General features: G+C 45.3%; 1 protein-coding gene across 3 annotated transcripts; it reads left to right on the top strand.

The window, feature by feature from the left end:
- Positions 1-447: 447 nt before the first annotated feature.
- nrbp2a (nuclear receptor binding protein 2a) lies at positions 448-19,586 on the top strand. 3 transcript variants are annotated; one of them, XM_027012785.2, is made up of 18 exons: positions 448-607; positions 11,298-11,420; positions 11,712-11,813; positions 11,938-12,027; positions 12,267-12,307; positions 12,865-12,959; positions 13,068-13,091; positions 13,407-13,490; positions 13,595-13,650; positions 13,808-13,903; positions 14,294-14,426; positions 14,858-14,960; positions 15,041-15,091; positions 15,203-15,338; positions 15,684-15,737; positions 15,907-15,970; positions 16,257-16,312; positions 16,493-19,586. In XM_027012785.2, the coding sequence occupies exons 2-18, from the start codon at positions 11,343-11,345 to the stop codon at positions 16,583-16,585; spliced, it is 1,356 nt and encodes a 451-aa protein (XP_026868586.1). In that variant the 5' UTR covers positions 448-607; positions 11,298-11,342; the 3' UTR covers positions 16,586-19,586. The 3 variants fall into 3 exon arrangements, with proteins under 3 accessions (XP_026868586.1, XP_026868585.1, XP_026868587.1); XM_027012784.2 differs by having other exon boundaries at positions 448-1,014; XM_027012786.2 differs by lacking the exon at positions 448-607 and adding an exon at positions 9,604-11,045.
- The last annotated feature ends 118 nt before the right edge of the window (positions 19,587-19,704 follow it).

Raw genomic sequence — 19,704 nt, 5'->3', positions numbered from 1 at the left:
TCAGTATTTTGGTACTTTGTGTTAATTTTTGTATACCAGACCCAAAGTCAAGCGACACTGATACTGTTTCTCTGTCCTTGCCATTTCAGAAGAACTGACTAGGGTTAGTTATGGCTCAATATTGAACTTCTGCAAGACCTTTAGTGATTTAGCGAAAACAACGAAACATTAATTTGAATAAACATGCAAAAAAAGTGTTTACCGCAATGTTATTATAGTAAACTACAAGAAAACTGAAAAACAACAAATCCCGGTAAAGTAAAGCGACTCCTCCAATGCTGTAAGCGCAAGAGCGGAACATGATTATGAATTCATACGTTTGCTATGTCATTTGGCAGGGTGTCCAATTCTCTTCAGCACTGTGCGGAGGGGAATATGCTGTTGGCCACCCCTGCTGTACGGGGTGGAAACCTACCAGTCCGGCTGCGCAGATTGTACGAGATTTACGGTAGACCGAAAAAGAGGAAATTCTACAAGCACTCGACAGTGTGGAGAGCTGGACGGAGATGAAACGAAGCTGGGGCGCACTAGACTGGGCTGGACCGGGGCTTATCCGCGACTGAGTAGCTCGTACACGTTTCTCACGTGATGAAGCGCCCGAGCGAAGGTTTGCGTCCGTTTCTTTGCTTTCCTGGAGGACGGTAGTCGATTCGCTCGCAAGCGCATTCATCGCTGTTGACTGGATCGCATTCAATTGCATGCGCAGTGTATGATGTGAATTTGCATCTTTTTTGGGGGAATGTTTCTCTGACTTGGAATAATGATTAACACGAAATCGTAGCTAATCCAGTCGTTCGTGAGTTATAATTTTGCTGCAAATCCCAGCGCTGCACAGCCCGTGTGCGTAGTCGGGCTTAAAGGGACCAATAAGGGAACTCACCGCGCAGGGATAAAATGACTATGTCGGTCCCGGAGAGAATATCAGAGTCCGGGGGGAAAGAGGAGGAGAGCGAGGATGAGAGCGAAATCCTGGAAGAAAGCCCGTGTGGCCGCTGGCAGAAGCGAAAGGAGCAGGTAAGGTAATTTCTAAAAGTCCGATCACAGACCAGAATGAACGCGAATGTGCAGGGAATTGTGTCGCGTGAGGAACAGGGGACCTCTGTACCGCCGAGAAAATCAACGAGGAAACGGAACCAGCGTGAGGGGGTAGATCCACCTCTAAAGCCAATGCAGATATGCGAAAACTGTTATAATCTAAATATGTCTTTGGCGTTTTAACGGTAGAAACGGTCCCTCCCGGAGCACGCACACCACAAAAACCCTTTCTTGCAGGAGAAGCCCACACGCATTGGTTGAGTTTGAGAGGGAGATAACGTGGGTGTGGATGCTTTGTCATTGGAAGTTAACTCGGCGATAGACCCTGCTGGACGGGCTTCTGGCCTCCACTTCAAGATAACTGTTCGTCAGAAAGTATTAACATCTTATCTGTACGGGCAAGCGTGCATGGGACGTGCAGACCTACTACCTCTGGCTCGGGACATGTCAGAACGCGGTTAATGTGTAACCAAGCCGCACCATTGATCGGCAGTCATTTGTGCAGCCTATTACCGATGGCCATAAAGATCCTTCTTTGTTCGCGGTGTTTCCTTCCACGCCACTCCGTCAGTGTAATGCCCCTTTGGCGCACACGAGGTGGGCTCCTCAATCAAGACATGGAATTAGCGCGAGATCGCGGGACTGCGGCGAGTGTGGCACAGCCGTGCCGTTATTGCTCCCTCATACACCCGCCGGCAGAGTGTCGTTACGGTGCGGAGTCGCCTTCCCGTGCGGACGCGTCAGTGGCGTCGCTGCGCGCCCGAGGGCCACGTGCTGCAGGAGCGAGGCACGCGCGCTCCGGCCTCCCGCTCCATGTTTTCCACGAACAGGTGTAAGATAGAAGTGAAGTGTCCTCCCGCTACAGGTTGCTGCAGTCTAGTCCCCCTCGACGGATGTTCTGGGTGTCCGTGGCTGATGCAAATCCCACGGGCACGTGCTGTTTTGTTCATATGCCTCAAATGATGCATTTGATTTTTGTGAAAACCTACAAAGAGCTCGTTTGATTCATGATGCTGGTGGACGCACCTGTTCAGGACTATTCCCTCGCTGTACTGTATGTGTTTGTCTTCTTTTGAGTTGGGGTGAGATTCCGTACCAGTGTTATTTCTGAGTTGGTATAAAGCACTTAAGTGTGAATAAATATCGAGGCTGTGAAAATTGTCTTAGCACGCCTACAGGCGGACTGTACCATCTCCCGCGCTCCTGGGTTGTTTTATGTCTTTAATTGGTTGCACGATACTCGCATGTTGAGAGACGCTACGGCTAAAGTGCTGCATTTTGCAAACGAATTAACCCGTTTGGTTTTGGCGATTCTCTCCTTAGCGTTCCTCTGTGATGCGACTCCCCTTTCTAGGTCGCGCAGTGATTAACCTTGCCCAGGATTCACACGAGACTACGGCGGCTGACTCCGCGAGGTAGTAAAATGAGTCTATTATCGGAGCGCACGGTGATCACGGCCAACTTGGCACTGCTGTGTAGAAGCGGGCCTTTCCTTACGCAATAGTTTCCACCTTTTAGCTGTTCTGCATTGCATTTGACGGTTCTTGAGTGGCCAATACCGGACAATGCCCGCTCTGAACATTTGCGCATTTGTCGGTACATATGACACGCATGCTTTGACTCTAACGTATGACACTTGACTACTTGCAGTAACATTACCCCTGTAGCTAATGCAACCGTGGGCGCTCTGCCAACAGACTGTAGAGAGACCACTCAGCCTTAGATGGCTGGTCGAGGATTTAAGGCGCCTCAAGATGATTCCGTCGCTTGGCCAAGGGCGGAAGCAGCAGCAGCGCGAGAAAATTAATGAGATCGCAACGCAGCATGAACGTATTTGTTCGTGGACGGAAGCGGCGTTGGCGATTTAAGGTTCATGGTCTAGTAGGTGTGCGACTGTTGGACCTCAACCGAGGCAGTCGCGTGGCTTATATACCGTCTGCACACACGCGCCTTCATCTCTGGTCTGCAGTAGCATCCACGCGCGCCCACAGAGCCTGGGATCTATTCTATTCTAATTCTCCTCCCTCCTTCAAACAGCGCTACTGGCATGAAGTCTGTTAACAACTGTTGCCAAAGCAATTAACAGAATTATTCATATTAAAAGTGATATAACTGGAAAAGATGTAGATAATAAATTCTATCTATTGATGGAGAGAGACGAGAAAAAAGTATGTTTCCACTTTTGGTGCTTCCACCTTTTACTCAGAATGCCAGTCAGGGTGGAGTCTCCATCATTCAGGGACATACTCCCTGTTAGCAAAGCCACACCCAGTATAACTATTACTGTAACCGATTAAGTACTGTGATTTGTTATTGACTAAAATTATTATAGTGTAGTGTTTACCCTGTAATAATGCATCATATGATTCCTTAAAAGCATATTAAAATAATTTTACTATATAGTAGTCTAGTCTAGAGGTCCTTTGGTACGCTTCTAATCAGCATATGATATGCACGCAATGGAACAAAAATGCCTGGATCTTGGACACTTGATACTGTGACCAGATGAGTGCCATTAAAATGTAATGCCACATGTATGCTTCCCTGCTGTCAGCTGAATTATTGCCTGTTTTGTGGAGGTGGTACCCTGCACGAAGTACCCCGACTATGTCTTTACGCTTCCTGCCCCCCTCCCCCGCCTGCCGTGGCGAGTCAGAAGGGTCTTGCACAGACCTGCCTCCGTAATAAGTTTGTCTGCATTAAGACTTTAAGTGGATGTGGCACTTTTCTTTGGGGTTTTTTTTTACCAGCGGCAGGAGACCTTGAACTCTTTGGAACTCTAAAAGTGATGACCCTCCCACTCAGAAGTTTGGACTCTGTTTGTTTGCTCTCTAAAAGACAATATTGCTGCTCTGAGAAGCTTGAACTCACAGCAGCTACAGTAGGAGAATCTTGAGCTGTTTCACCATGTCCTACACAGTTAGTGCTGCCCTTCTAAAAGGTTCATTCTGTGCTTTTTAGGCAGCGTAACTGAAAATGTATTGTTTGTATTATTAAACATCTTCAGTGTAAATGCATAATCACGCTGCATCTCTCTTAATGGAATCAGAATGTTTTAAACTTTATGATGTTGCCACAGTGCAGGAAAGCAGAGGGAACATGAATGGCTGCGCTAAAAACTGTTGATGCTGAATAATTTATAATTAACATAGAGAACGTGATGTGCAGTGACCTGAGCAGCCTCAGAGAGAATGTGCTCTCAAACCATCTGTGCTGTGGTGTTTATAACGTTACAGAACATGATTCTTTCTGCACATGAACATTTTAATCTGTTTAAACTTTCTGTACTGCACCGCCTGCGCCTGCGTGATACCATCTGTGTGTGTCTGAGCCAGAGATCTCATTCTTGAAGTGGTCAGTGTTTTCCTTGGAGTTCGAGCGTGCCCGATACGAAGTTTAGTATTATTATAAACGAGGGGTTTAAACAAGGGGTTCTGCCCTATTACCTTAAACGAAGGGTTCTGCCCTATTATCTTAAACGAGGGGTTCTGCCCTATTACCTTAAACGAGGGGTTCTGCCCTATTACCTTAAACGAGGGGTTCTGTCCTATTACCTTAAACGAGGGGTTCTGTCCTATTACCTTAAACGAGGGGTTCTGTCCTATTACCTTAAACGAGGGGTTCTGCCCTATTACCTTAAACGAGGGGTTCTTCCCTATTACCTTAAACGAGGGTTTTCCGCTATCATCTTAAATGAGGGGTTTGCGCTGTTATCTTAAACGAGGGGTTCTCCCCGTTGGTCAGCAGCTTCTATTCTCCCAGAGTGACTCTGGCTCTGGGCCAGTGGGAAGACCGGCAAGGTCCATCTGGAATTCCTTTCCCGTGTGGTGTTTCTACATGAAGGGGGATGTTTTTTGAGTACATGCCCCCTGCTCCTAGGTTCAGGTTGGCAAAAGCTTTCTGTATATTAAATATATAGTTAGTAGGACATAAATGGACATCAAAGCAACAGTGTTTTCCTTAGTAGTACAGAATAGAAAAATAGAAAACTAGATTTCCACCATGACTTCAAATTTAGACAGTAGTGTTTTTGCAATGCATTCTGTAGGTATTAGTCTTTTAAAGTGGGTTGGAGTGTTTCTGGGGGTTGTACTTTTATTGTAACATGCCATGAAGTCATGTGATTAGCAGTGAGCCAGTAATGGGTGACTTGGGAATTTCCTTTTCCAGTGCCCCCTGGACCTGGGCCCCTGTTTGCCAGTGTTTTCCGAACCCTCTCCCAGGAAGATGTGGAAAGCTGGCAAAGGTTGTGTGTTTTGTGGAAAGCTCAGCCTCTCTTGCTGGGCAGAGAAGGTTTGTCCTGAAGAGCGCCAGTGCGCCATTATGCGATGTAGCTACACGTGAAAGCCAGAAGAGGATGGCCCCCGCTCTGAGTCTTGGTTCCTCTCAAGGTTTCTTCCTAATGCTCTAGGGAGTTTTTCCTCACCACTGTCACCCTTGGCGTGTTCACTGGGGGGCTTGGACCCGGACAATTGTAAAGCAGCTTTGTGACAACATCTGTTGTAAAAAGTGCTAAAGAAATAAATCTGACTTGACCAGAAAGCAATAAATGCTACAGTGTTACTGGACTGAAGTTGCTCTTCTATGAACGGCCCGTTATTTTTATGGTGGGAGGTTAAGTTACTGCATAAATTACTAGATGTGTTCCACTTAGAGCATCATCTGGCTTTAATTTGGTCTGACATTTCTGGGTAAATGTTTGGTGCACTAATATTCAATGTACATATGAAATCCATTCAGGTGCCCATTACATTTCCCCTTTGTAACTTGAGCTTGACGTTGCTGCTGTGTTTCTGTGGTGGAGGTGAAAACCAGCTGGGTTGCAGAGGCCTGAAGGACCAGATGGCTCATTTAAAAAGCGGGTCACCGCTCTGCCCTGCCCCTGGCTCTGAGCCCGTGTGCTGGGTGAGCACAAGGTAGTGGAGGGATGTTTATTGAGTTGGTACGGACTGTAGGAATGGCAGACGGGACTCCGGGCTGAGTAAAAGGGCATTAAGGCGCCACCGTGCTTTCTAAACGCACTTGGTGCATTTCTTGCATTAACAAGCAGACATTACTTGAATTTGCACTTTGATGTTTTTCTGTGTTTGCTTTTCTTTTGCCTCCGGTACCTACATTTCTGAAACATCTTCACCTGTGTGGCTATGGTGAAGCCAACAGCTTCTTCTCAGTTTTCAGTCTAAATTTCTGAAAGGTTTTCTTCTTTGATTTTATATGCAAAGGTGTTCACAAAATCCAGAACAGAACACATGTAGTCCTCTGCATCTTTCTTTGAACATGCTGTAGCAGGACACCGCGCTGTTTTGCTTCAGGTGGCAGATTAACGTCATCAGGCTAATCTGCGTTGACGCTGCTGTGAGTAACTTGATGAACTGTTTTCTTTCCCAGGTTTCCTAGAACAGGGAAGTGGCATGTCATCTTGGTTTGCTCAGCATCGTCAGTGCTGTATGTAGCTACAGTAAATTGCTTTTTGATGACAGATTGAATGTTGCACATTATGAAATTCTATGTATTACTTATGAAAAGCACATTACACTTCAATGTCATTCTAGTTTGGAGCAGTGGTGTCTCAGTGGTTAAGGTACTGGACTAGTAATTAGAAGGTTGCCAGTTCAAGTCCCACCACTGCCAAGTTGCCACTGTTGGGCCCCTAAGCAAGACCCATAACCGTCAATTACTCAAGTTGTGTTCAGTCATTATTGTAAGTTACTTTGGATAAAAGCTAAATGTAAAATGAATGTAAAATGTAGTTTTCATAGGCTTGTAATGTTGAAAAATGCTCAACATTATATAAGCATTTGGAATCTAATTTGGAATCTCTCTTAAAAACATCTGTCTGATTTATAGTTTTGGGAAAGCTCATGTAATGAGGTGAGTTTCTGTGACTTTGGTTCAGGTTCAATAACTGGATTGTGTAGGTACACACTGAATGTACTGTGTCTTGGACAGTTGATTTATTTGTGTGTGCGCAACACACTGAAGGTTCATATAAACCCATGAAAACACATTCAGATCTAAATATGAACCACTCTCTTACACATGCACACGCATTATAAATAATCTCAGATTTTTGTGCCTTCATTTCAAAATAATTTGGATCTAATCCATGTATTTGCATGGGAAACAATATTGTGTAAATGGAGGGCTATGATTTACATCTTGAATGGTGCATCATCCTCTGTATAATCTAAAAGTGTAATCCTTTAGAATTATTAATCTGAAACATCAGCTGTTTGAAAGGATGATTCTTGTCATATCTAATGTCCAGGCAAAGTTTAGCAGCTCAGATGCTCTCTGCTACCAAGCTTTGTTATTTTTTCTCCTAAAGTGCTGTGTTCTTGAGGCACAGGCATAATATATGCTGTCTAATGTTGGATCTAACGTTAGTGGAGGAGAGAGGAGGAGAGGGGAGGAGTGATAGTGGCCTCCCAAAGTCCCACTGCCACAAAGCGGGTTATTCATAAGACTTGAGAGGAGTGACCAGCACTCAGGAGCGAGGAGGTGGACATTACCAGCATTACATCACATCTTTAGGCTCCCTGCTTCTCTCCTGCTCCTAACTGTCTAAAACTCACTCCATCTGTCTTTGTCTTTCTCTCTCTCTCTCTCTCTCTCTCATTCTCAGGCATGTGTCTCAGAATTCAAGTTTCTTCATGGTTTTCTCATCACCAGTAAAGCAGGTTTCAGCACAATTCCCAGTTCGTGAACAGAGGACCGTTTCCAGGGAGGGAGACACGCTCATAATTCTGTCACAGGGCTGCCACAAATATTGCCACATTGAAAACCTGGTCAGGAGCAGAGGGCCAGTGGGTGGCTGAGTGTGCTGTAGCCAGTATCTACTCCTCTGAGCCAGACCTCCTCTCTACTGGCTGCATGCTGGCATGATGCAAGTGCTGCATTAGACAGACCCAGCACGCGCGCACAGCTCACTGTGACAGCTGGAGCAGAGATGTGCTTTTAGTGGCGTGGAGTGGTGGCACGGGGAGACCCTGTGAGCTCAGCATTCGCAAACGCTCCCAGACAGCTGGCAGGCGCACAGCTTGGCGCAGGTCGAGAGTGCACGTCTACCTTCGTCAGGCTGGTGGCTCTAAACTGCTTACAAGACTGTGGACTCTGTCCTCTTTCACATGCACACATCTGTGCCTGAGGGTCCTGAGGGTCAGCGTGAAACATGCAGTGGCAGAAAACTGCTGCTAACCTTAATATAACGGACAAAAAATACTGTGCAGTTGCTACGCTGTTACATTGTTGCTCCATGTATTGTGATATGGTTTGGAATATATGGAAAATACTGAACCCTTAGTGTGACACGGGTAAAGGTAACCTGGATTATTATTTTGCGGGATCATGTGAATGGCTTCCATTCACATTCCCAAGCACGGTCTCGTTCCCGTCCTCATCTCTGCCGGCTGTCTGTGCCGGCTGCCTTTAATTTTCCATATAAAGGATGAGATGAAAGGATCACTGAAAGTACTGATGCCCTTCAGGCAAACGTGGGAAAGTGCTTCTAATTCTTTGGCACTTTCCATGAGAAGAGGGAGGAAACTTCGACATTCTGAAGTCAGTGAGTGTGAGTCTCAGGATGGAGTGTCAGTGGTGAGTAGGTTCCAAGAGAACTGCTACCTCCCACTCGCTGGACTCCCATCTGGGGCTGCTGTCTCTCCACTGTTCCCTTGTTTGTGTGTAACAGTGGTGTTGCATGTTTTGTATGTAACAGTGACGTTACCGATAAGGAAGGCACTGTTCGGTACAACCCGGAGAACTGCTCGGCCTGTGACTGGGTGTCTGATGTGGCCGACACACCTTGATAAAATTCCTTCCCTGAGCACCAGAGCAGAAACCCTAACCTTGACACACGCTTACCTACACCTACACCATAACATCCACTGTTCACTGTCTCCTGTGTCTGATCTCAGACGTTTGATCTCAGCAGTCTGATCTCAGTGGCTAGTCTTAAATGATGCTGCTGTTTAACAACGGGCTGTTTGTTTTCACATGTGGAGCCGAGCTTCTGAAGCCGGTGTCCTGCTTGGGCCGTAACACAACTTGCATTGTTCCGACCGCGGTCACAGAGCAGGGGTTGCATGCAGAGACACCGCACGCATGTCAGCGTGCAGCCCGAGACCGAGCACACGTCAGCCAGAACCACGCCTCTATGGGCTGGGTGGCACCAAGGAGGCAGGTCTCTCTCTTACACACATGCACGCACCCTATTGCAAAGGAGAGAGCCATGTATTCCAAAATCTAGGTGCCACCAAAAAGCACAAGGCTGCTGGCTCTCCTAAATGCTGATCACTTTTGAACATGACAAATCCCTGATTCACATGAGCCTGTAGCTCATGTAATGCACTGACTCACACTCAGCTAGTACGACTCTTACACACTGAAGGTCTACTGCTGGTAGACTGTTTCCCATGGGGGAGCTCCAGGAATACATGCCTAATGCATCACACAGAAGTGTAACAAGAAGGCGGGACAGTCTGAGCCAATCAGGCAGGAGAGCAAGTCAGGGCAGGAAACTGTGGCAGCAGCATTTGTTTTCATGGGGGAAAGATTGCATGGGTTGATGGCAGTAGGATTTACGAGGGCTGAGCACTAAAGACTTAGGAGCAGGCTCGATTTACGAGTTTATTGTTCCCCGGTTATTGGACCTCTGGCGTTTGGGTCTGTTTTTCACAGGGTTCCGAGAGTTTGTTTGGTGCAGAGTCAGCGGTCTGTGCACACACTTCTTCACAAATGGGCTGTGAGCAGACAGCCCCTACTGGTAGTGAGCCCATGCACCACAGGTTCCAGCAGGTTCCAGACCTCTGGGAGGGGCAAGAAGTTTTGATTATAACCCAGTATTCTGGGTCACATCAGTTGAGAAGAAAGAGACCCTCGAGTTTGCAGGAGGAAGTTTTCTCGTGTTGTGAATTTTACTTTTACCAAATATTCTTTTTCTATATAACCAGCAATAAGAGGATGCATTAACCCCAAATGCAGGAGTTTTGAGTGTCAGACTTTACCCTTGTTATGGCGGTGTGTTCTCTGGCTCCCAGGACTGCAGGGTTGAGACTGCGAACTGGGGCAGTTGGGGATTTTATTGATTTGGCACATAAACAAATGCCCCTTTGTGTTTGTATGCATGCGGGTTTATTCTAATGTTCTTGTAGAACATGGGAACAGCTGCAGTTCCTTTTGCCAGCTATGTTATGTGCTAAACCACTAAACGGATTGCAGTAATTAAGGCTTTTCGTGATTAACTAAATTGCAGTGGCCAAAAGCAGTATTTCACTTGACACTGGGTTAACTGTTCAGGCTCGAGACAGTAATGTAAAAGTGCACTAGATCCCCTCCTAGTTCTGTGTCTAGATGTTGCAGGTTGTTTTCTTCTCCGGCCATCTTGTTTATGACGCGCTGTGTGAGGCTTACGCAACCCTGAGGCCACACTAAAGCTTTTAATGTGTTTATTTAAAAGATTGCCCTTGGCCCGTTCAAGAGATGCTGCTTTGTAGACTAATCGCACGTTGCTCTGGTTTCAAGAGCCCAGACGCTGCATAAATATGCGTTTCTAAGAAAGGTGCATACCCAACACTCTCTGTCCAAGCCTTCGCCCATAGCAGCCACGTTCTGAGTCCACCAGCTTGGCTTTAATGGACTTTTTGTCCTTGCAGAATGTTTACTCTGTTGTTTCATTTACGTGCATGATCACTGTGCAAACATTTTGAACCGGTCTGTGCCCTCTTTTCACCGCTGCTGGACACTAATGGACGAGAAAGTGGAACTTAGGTTATAGATACTGAAAAATTCCGCTCTTTGAAGAAGCAGATGTTCCTCAGCGTGAGAGGACCGTATTTTGAGCGTCTCCGGGCCAGTGGTGTCCGTCCATAACAGCTGCAGCACGCGCTTTGTTTACAAATAAAGACACTCGCAGTGGAAACATCAGTGGGGAAGGATTTTTCTTTTTCTCATAGTTTTTAGATTGTTTAGGACATGTTTTTGTTCATGCAGGAAAGGGATAAAGGACTAAGGTAACTTTGCAAACTAACAATTCATAGGTTGGTCGTTGCTTTGGGTAAAAGTGTCTTCTAAGTGCTGTAAGTGAAATGGTGGTGAAACTAGATTCTCTGGCTAAATATGGATTCATCTTGAATGTAACGTGTAGGCTTATGGTCCTGGGAGCGGTTAATCATAAGTTTGGTCCCTTGTGCTAATGCAGTAAAAACATTGGCGTTCACACAGGCTCAGCAATCTTGGACTCAGTGTCGCTCTCCTTCTCGCAGGTCAGCCAAGGCAACGTCCCCGGCATCGAGAGCGCTTCTCTGGCCATGGACACAGAAGAGGGAGTGGAGGTTGTGTGGAATGAGGTGCAGTTCTCAGACAAGAAGGTCTTCAAGGCACACGAGGTAACGCCATGGTCACCCCGCCATCATCACCCCAACACTCCCACCCTCGCCTCCTGCTTCTAACCCAGCTGTTCAGGTCCTGTTTCTGCTCATTAACACATGTTCCTTCTCCAGTGCAGTCTTGTAGAATGGTGTTAGTCAATGGCAATGTGTCATTGTTAATGAAACACTGTGGCAACACAGAGGAAGCTAAGAGATTGCCCTCATCTCTCTCTCTCTCTCTCTCTCTCTCTCTCTCTCTCTCTCTCTCTCTCTCTCTCTCTCTCTCTCTCTCTGTGTGTGTGTGTGTAGGACAGAATCAGGGAGATGTTTGAGAACCTGATGCAGGTGGAGCACCCAAATATCGTCAAGTTTCATAAATACTGGCTGGACACCAGGGAGAGCCGAGCCAGGGTGGGACCACAGTCCACAAACACACAGTGCTAATAACACATTAGCCCAAGCACAGTGCTAATAACACACAAGCTGTATGCTAAAGATGAACAGAGTGCCATATATTTTAATCTTCATTTCACAGGTGATTTTTATCACTGAGTACATGTCATCTGGAAGTCTCAAACAGTTTTTGAAGAAAACCAAGAAAAACCACAAGACAATGAATGTGAAGGTAAAATGTCACAGCTCCCCATATATCTCGCTAATGATTTAACATGCAGTACAGCACCCCCTAGTGGTGTAAAAATAGAATCAACGTTATTGCACCCTCACATCCTGTCTACAGGATCGCCAAGTCTCTCTAATTCTAACCGTGCGTGTGTGCGTGCGCGTGCGTGTGCGTGCGTGTGCGTGCGCGTGCGTGCGTGTGCGTGTGTGTGCGTGTGTGTGCGTGCGTGTGCGTGCGTGTAGGCATGGAAAAGGTGGTGCACACAGATCTTGTCTGCCCTCAGGTAAGATACCACACCAGTCACTGTTGACTTGTAAATCCAGTTTATATTCACAGACTTAGTTTGTTTCATTAATGCTTGACATGTCAAGGTTCTTTTATGACCAAATGCAGTCATTCACATTAAAAAGGGCCCAAAACAAAATTTAAGCTTTTAATGGTCTCAACAGCAAATAAATGGAAAGTTTTGACCACCCAGTCATGATAGTTTTAATGCTGTATCACAATCTTTATATCTTTTTGTGATTTTCCTAGAAGACTGTGTAAGTGAACTTGCCATTTCCAGCTTTTACCCCCAACAGTTTACTGCAGCCAACAAGCAAACAGAGTTGCAGCACTCAGGAGTGCTATTTAATCTGTTTTTATTTTTTGTTAAGAATGGTGTGTGTGTGTGTGTGTGCGCTGAGCTCTCATTTGGTCAGTCTAAGGCCACTCTGGGGTTGCCAGTGTTGGATTTGTTTGAGTGGTGCTTTTGGACCATACGTGTCACCGGTTGCTGTGATGTTGCTGTCCAGTTGATGGCTGCACCTGTCCTCCTTCTGCTCCTCCCAACCCCCACAGTTACCTGCACTCTTGTGACCCGCCCATCATTCACGGAAACCTGACCTGTGACACCATCTTCATCCAGCACAATGGCCTCATCAAGATTGGCTCAGGTGCGATCCTAGCCTGTTTAGAGCAGAACTCATACATCACACACCCTGTCGTGTTTGTCTACGCTTTTATGCAGCTGCACCTCATCTTTCCTCTGACTTTCTCCACAGTATGGCACAGACTCTTTGTCAATGGTAAGTCCATTCTCCTTCTTCTGGGTGTGTGTATATTGTGCTGTGCGTCTGTGGTAACACCATTTTCCTTTATGGGTCGAGATTCTGTGTATCCAAGCAACTATCTGTTTACCCTTCTGTAAAGCTGTGTCTGTCTGCCTATATTTATCTACAATTGCAGCTATTAGTTCTTATGTGTACACCACTGATGGGATTATTGTGAAGAAGTTGCGTTTGAAATCTGCTTCCCTATATAAGTATAAAGTAAACAAATAAACAAAAGACAGCAATCATAAACAGGGTTTTTCTGTTGAAGCCATGGGTCTGTGTTCCCAGTGTTCCCGGAGGCCATCCATGGAAATGTGCATCAGCATCGAGATGAACTGAGGAACCAGCACTTCTTTGCTCCGGAGTATGGGCGTGAGTGTCTTGCCAGTCCTGTCTCTCTCTCTCTCGCTCTCTCTCTCTCTCTCTCTCACTCTCGTTTCTATGAGAACTTCACTCTGTTTTATCTTTCTCCCCAGTTGCTGAGGATGACTATTCTATTGATATATATTCCTTCGGCATCTGTGCTTTGGAGGTACAGAATGGAACACTGCACAAAAACACACTTCCTCTCCCCTAAAGAGGAGACGCACTTCCTCTCCCCTGAATCTCCTCTAAAGTGCAGGCTCTCATGACGCTCTCTTTTTTACCAACTATGTTTTTGTTTGTTTGTTTTTGTTTTCTTGCTCAAGATGGCAGTCTTGGAAATCCAGGCTAATGGTGACACTGCTGTTTCTAAGGAGGCCATAGTGCATGCTGGACTGTCACTGGAGGATCCTCTCATGAGGGTAAACTACTACACACCTGTTTTACTCACTGTAGTACAAATAAGACTGGCCTTAAAAAAAAAAACTACCACAAAAAAGTCTCAGGTCTATAGACTTAATAATCTCTTCATAACTCATACAGAACTTGTTTATAAGGCATAGATACACAGAAAAATACCCAATGTGGATTGCATACCTATAGTATTAAACACAAATAAACAGTGTTGGAGTGTATTCAACACTGGAGGTGAAGAGGCTGCTGTATGAACACTTACATGCCTTTGGCACGTGTGAAGAAAGTGCAGATCCTCAGACACAGTGTTGGCAGACAGGCAGGGGTGGGGGCGTGGATGTTTGTAGGAGTTCACAGTCCTGTGTTTGCTCTTTCCTCTGGGGGGCGGGTGTCATTAGGAGTTCACACAGTCCTGCGTTCGCACTGAGGCAAAACTCCGGCCTACCGCCCATGACCTGCTGTTCCACAGGGTCCTGTTTGAGGTCCACTCTCTAAAGCTGCTGGCTGCACACTGCTTCATCAACAACCAGTGTAAATGGCCACCCACAGACATCAATACTTACACACGTGTGTTTAAGATCATTAATACCGCCACACGTGTATTTAGTATCATTAGTACTTATGCGTTCGGTGACGCATATTTAAGTTCCAGTTTCAAGCCGCTGACAAGTAAGCTGTGTACCCCGTAACCCATACCCCCATGCCCCATACCCTCTCCTGTGAGCCCACAAGGTCACAGTATATATCTTTTCATTATGCCTCTTAAAGTTCCAGATTGTAAGAATTTGTAAAACATTATTTGATCCACAATAAATCACGATTATGAAAAAGCCTGAATACACATTAGGTTGCAGCCACCACCACAAATGTAGCTTTTATCCAAAAAAGCTTTTTGTCTCTCACCTCTACAACAGTGTTGTTTTTTTAAAGATGTAATTGATTATAAATCCCTGATGTAACAGATCTCCTCCCTGAGAACTGTGTGGAAGAGAAGACCAAGTCCATTGACCCTAATGGCATCATGGCAGAGACCAGTCACGGAGGCCGGCCTGGCATCCAGTTAAAGTAGGTTCCTCGTGTCAGGTTTATTTTCACTGGCGACCTTTGATTCCCCTCTTCACTGCCCTTTCTTTGATATTTGAAAGGTACTCTCATGTCTCTCCACTGGAGCTGGACAAGTTCCTGGAGGATGTCAAGTAAGTGCGGTGGCGACCAGGAGGACACGTCTGGTGTTTTTAAACTATATTTACATTCCCGTGAGGGGTGTTTGATGATACAGTGACTTTTCACCCCTAATGTTTGTTCAGGAATGGAATCTACCCCTTAATGAGCTTTGCATCTCAGAGACCCCACCCGCTCCCTCGCACGCTCTCTCTCTCCCAGGAGCACATGGAGACTGTGAAGACTCCAACCCCTGAACCTCAAGAGACAGAGACCAGGAAGGTGCGAAGTTCTGGGGAGCAGAAGGGGATTGTGGGCAACTATTTGGTGTAGGCTTCATGGTTCTATTTGGCAGCAGTTCAGATTGCCACTGACATTTTGGTGTCCCTCAGTTCTCAGAGTGGACAGACTCAGTATGTAAAGAGTGAAACTCTAGCAGAAAACAGCTTGCTCAGATTTTAAAGCAAGTGAGAAATGCTTGAACAGTTTGAGTAGGTTTAGGGTTAGGGAAAGGATGGGGTCAGGTTGGTGTTGGGGTTGGGGCTCAGGTCGGGTTCGGGGTCGGAGATCGTGTACAGACATACAGTCCCAGCCTGGTCATGATCTTCCATGTTTTGTCTCATACAGGTTGTCCAGATGCACTGTAATTTGGAGGCTAATGAAGAGGGGACCAGGAGCCACGTGAGTGTGACGTGCTTACTTTAGAGCTACTGTAACACACTCTGATGGCACCTGAATGCATCAGTTCTAAAACTAAGTGTGTTGTCTTTGGTATACAACCAAGGATGTGATGTATTAGTTGTTTATCACTTGTTTATTGTATTTATTTTAGTCTGTTCTGTCTCTTTAGCTGTCTCTCTTTTTGAAGATGGATGACAAGCTTCACCGCCAGCTTAGCTGTGATGTTTTGCCCAGTAAGGCGACAGGGGTCTCTTATGAGGGGGTCTCTTACAGGAGGTTATCTTGTCACACCTGTGTTGCTTTGTGGCTGTGAGGTTTTAGGTTATACTATTTTCTATATTATCTTTGGATATCACTACATTGTTTGTTTAATACTCCACAGTTACCTGGATGAACTGAAGTAGTTTTGTACTACAGCATCTTAGCCAGTTGTCCTGTTTAAACTTGAACTTTTAAATCCATATTTTGGTATGTAACTGTATAACGGCTGGAAAATAAACATGATGTGATGTCTTTCAGCCGACCGTCCGAGAGACCTGGCCAGTGAACTTGTCCACCACGCCTTCATCAGCGAGGTGGGTGAAACATGCACAGCATGACTCTGCACAAATCATCAGAACCCGTCCACTGAGTTGACCACCTAAACATTATTACTGATGGTTTTCCACATTTTTTCTATCACATTAGTGTGTGCTGGGTGCTGGGTGTAAATGAGGGCTGCAGTCATGAACTGATGGTGGTCTGACCTTTCACAGGAGGACTGTGAGAAGCTGGCCAGCTTTCTGGAAGAGGCCCTGGGCAAGCACTGGGCTGGGGCTTCACCTGCTGCAGTGGTGCTGATGAACTGAGAGCCGTGTGAGCACCGTTGTGGAGCCGCAGAATTGGCCTGTAACGGAGAGAGAGAAAGGGAGAGAGGAAGAGGGAGAGATGGAGAGAGGGAGAAGGGGAGTAGTTTGGGGAGTGAAGAGGGAGAGCTGAAGAGGGATTAAAGAGGCAAAGTGAGCAGGGACAAATCTTGAAGAGGGTGACAGAATCTGAGAATTCCATTTGGGAATTCCATTCAGGCTCCATGAGTCCAAGGCTTCAAAGAGTTCATTTACTAAGTTATTGAAGTGGGAAATCTAACCATTCCCATTATCCCGCAGCGCGCTGGCACCAACGGACTCAATTCCATATGTTTGTACGTTCTTTGTGTATTTGATGGATTTTTGTGGGTGTTCCCGATGTCTCACCTTTTGGCAATATTCATTCCCCATCCCAGAAGCTCCTGCCATGGAAAAGGGACCACAGAAGCAGAGGAAAGGAGATTGGCGAGCTGAATAAGTGTCTCTTGGGACTGTCAAACCACATGTTGGCTCTAACTGTCTATGTGTTTTTAACAGACATGCAGTAATTGTCTATTTATTGTTTTGAGCTATTAAACATGACTAAAAACTGACTTTTTAAAAAGCTCCCAGTGAGGGAAGTCTGTCTCCCAGTGAGAGAAGTCTGTTTATTTCTACTTCCCTGTAAAAATATGAATATGATTCTAGTTAGTAAGCTCTGGCTAAATACCTAAGGGGATGTTGTGAATGTACTGTAATTTAGCAGAGGACCCTTAGTGCTTGTAACACCTACGTTACAGCCCCCCATGTGAGACCTTAAACCGAAACACTTTCCATCAGTTCAGACTCGTTCTTACAAAGCACCAAGTGCCTATGTGAGAAAGGAATGTCAGATGTACTTAATATGGAGTCCTCCTTAATTGTCATTATTCCATAACATTGATAAAGTTCAGTTTCATTCCTTTATAAATGCTGGCAATAATAGTAGCACCTTGGATTAGCTAGGGCTAAGGAGGTGTGTGTCTGTGTGATAGGCTTGATGTGCTTTTCACAGTGTAAGGTGTAACTGCATTAGGAGCACTGGCCTCTAATAAGGACCTATTCGACTTGGGAAACAAATACATCCAAGTGCAAGTACACCATTTTGGGCAGGTAGCAACACACTAGCAAACACGGTCCTAACAGCACTATGGAAGAGGAGCTGGCTAGTGTACCCCGCACCACATACAGGCACTTTATAATGTCAGGGCACCCCCTCAATTCACTGATGGTTTAAGATGTTTGACGAGCGGACGCTTCCTAAAGGTCTACTAGAAGTCCCTCTATCCTGCTAAAAGGGCTGTCCTTACTTGGAGATTACGCATCATGCAGCAGTATTTGTGCTGTCTTGTAGTCTCTTAAACCTTCTCACTTTCTATCAGAGGTGTTTACATACACATAACATAAAATGTGAATGCCAAAAGATATAACTCCCATTGACTCTAAAAACACTGGATGTAACGATGGCAGCTGGAGTTGGGATAGTTAAAGGAAAAAGACATTTTCTACACTGACCATGTCTTTATGACTATTTGGTCTTGCTTTTGTAAATCAGTGATCATTCTGTGATCAATCTTTGTCATGCTGTCCCTGCCTACACTATCAGGAATTGCTTCAATGACCACCACCTTTAGTGCTTCACCTTTAGTATTCCATAATGGATATGATAACGTACAGTTACATGCATCTTGCTTGTTGATCATGAGGTCCTCATGGCTCAATTTAATTCCTGACTGGAACTGCAAAGATGTTTTAATACTAATGCTACACTATGCTATACTATACTTATACTATTCTATACTAATGCTTTAAAAGACTCCTGATATCTCAGTAAAAATGTGCATGTCAACACTAGAATATTATCACATTTTTGGTAAGGTGGAATGGCAGAAGTGTCATATGCCCTCAGATGTAAATTCCTAAGGATTTGTAATTGTCAATAATCCCAGAAGAATAGATGAATGGGACCATACATGGCAAACTCTTCAGAATATTACAATGACCATGTCTGGGTCCCTGTCGTGACTTCGTTGGGTAGAGTGTGCTCCACTCTGGGTCCCTGTGGTGACTTTGTTGGGTAGAGTGTGTTCCACTCTGGGTCCCTGTGGTGACTTTGTTGGGTAGAGTGTGCTCCACTCTGGGTCCCTGTGGTGACTTCCTTGGGTAGAGTGTGTTCCACTTTGGGTCCCTGTGGTGACTTGGTTGGGTAAAGTGTGTTTTGTAACATCCAAATACCTGCAGTCTAATCATTGGGTTTGCTGCACAGCTTGCATCTTGATTTATGCATTGATTTGTTATTGTTTATTTGTTTATCCATGTCAAAATGTACAATAACATGATTTAGCACGACATATTCAAACTTATTAAAATGTTCAGAAGCAAACATGTCAAATGTGAAGATTTCACTGCATATTTTAAAATTATTTTACAATGTTTAGCTTGGACGTTGTGTTTAATGTTCTTTTAGCATTGACGAGGGCAACAGAGAGCAAGGATTTTCCAACCCGTGTCAAGAAGTACCTAACAAGTTCCCAAGGGTGCATCCATGCACACTAACAACAATAATAATAAATTGCAGTTGTTTTAATCTACACAGAAGACGAGGGCAATTTATACACACTTTTTGTTTGCCTTTTGGTGTGGTATTTTGGAGTTTTAGCGTAAAACTGCGTTGGCTTAGACCTCTCCGGTGGGGAAACATACCTTCACAATTGCTTTATTGAGCAATTGAGAGAATGACTGTAAAACAGCAACCTTCCCATCACTGGATTAAACACACGTTTGGAAAACTCTCCAGTAGTTGGATTAACTACACCTCGGAGGACTAGTTTTGACCCATAACCACTCCATTCTTCCCACTAACACTCACCGCCCTCACACTGGCTCTTTCACTGGTTTTTTTCGCCTTACACATTTTAACATACTGTACTGTTTACCCGAATGTATGTTTCAAATACACTGGAATAAACAGGACAGCGGAAAACGATCTGGAGTATGTTTACTTTCTGAGGGAAAAGTCTGGAAACATGATGCAGCATCAAATCCTTGCGTTGGGAAAATCTCGCGAGCACAAGTTGAACACCCTACATGGGTGAGATCACAAC

Source organism: Electrophorus electricus, chromosome 18 (genome assembly GCF_013358815.1).
Source record: "Electrophorus electricus isolate fEleEle1 chromosome 18, fEleEle1.pri, whole genome shotgun sequence".
NCBI classification, from domain to species: domain Eukaryota; kingdom Metazoa; phylum Chordata; class Actinopteri; order Gymnotiformes; family Gymnotidae; genus Electrophorus; species Electrophorus electricus.
Note: the sequence above shows the minus strand (reverse complement) of the source record. Positions and strands in the feature narration are given on the sequence as shown.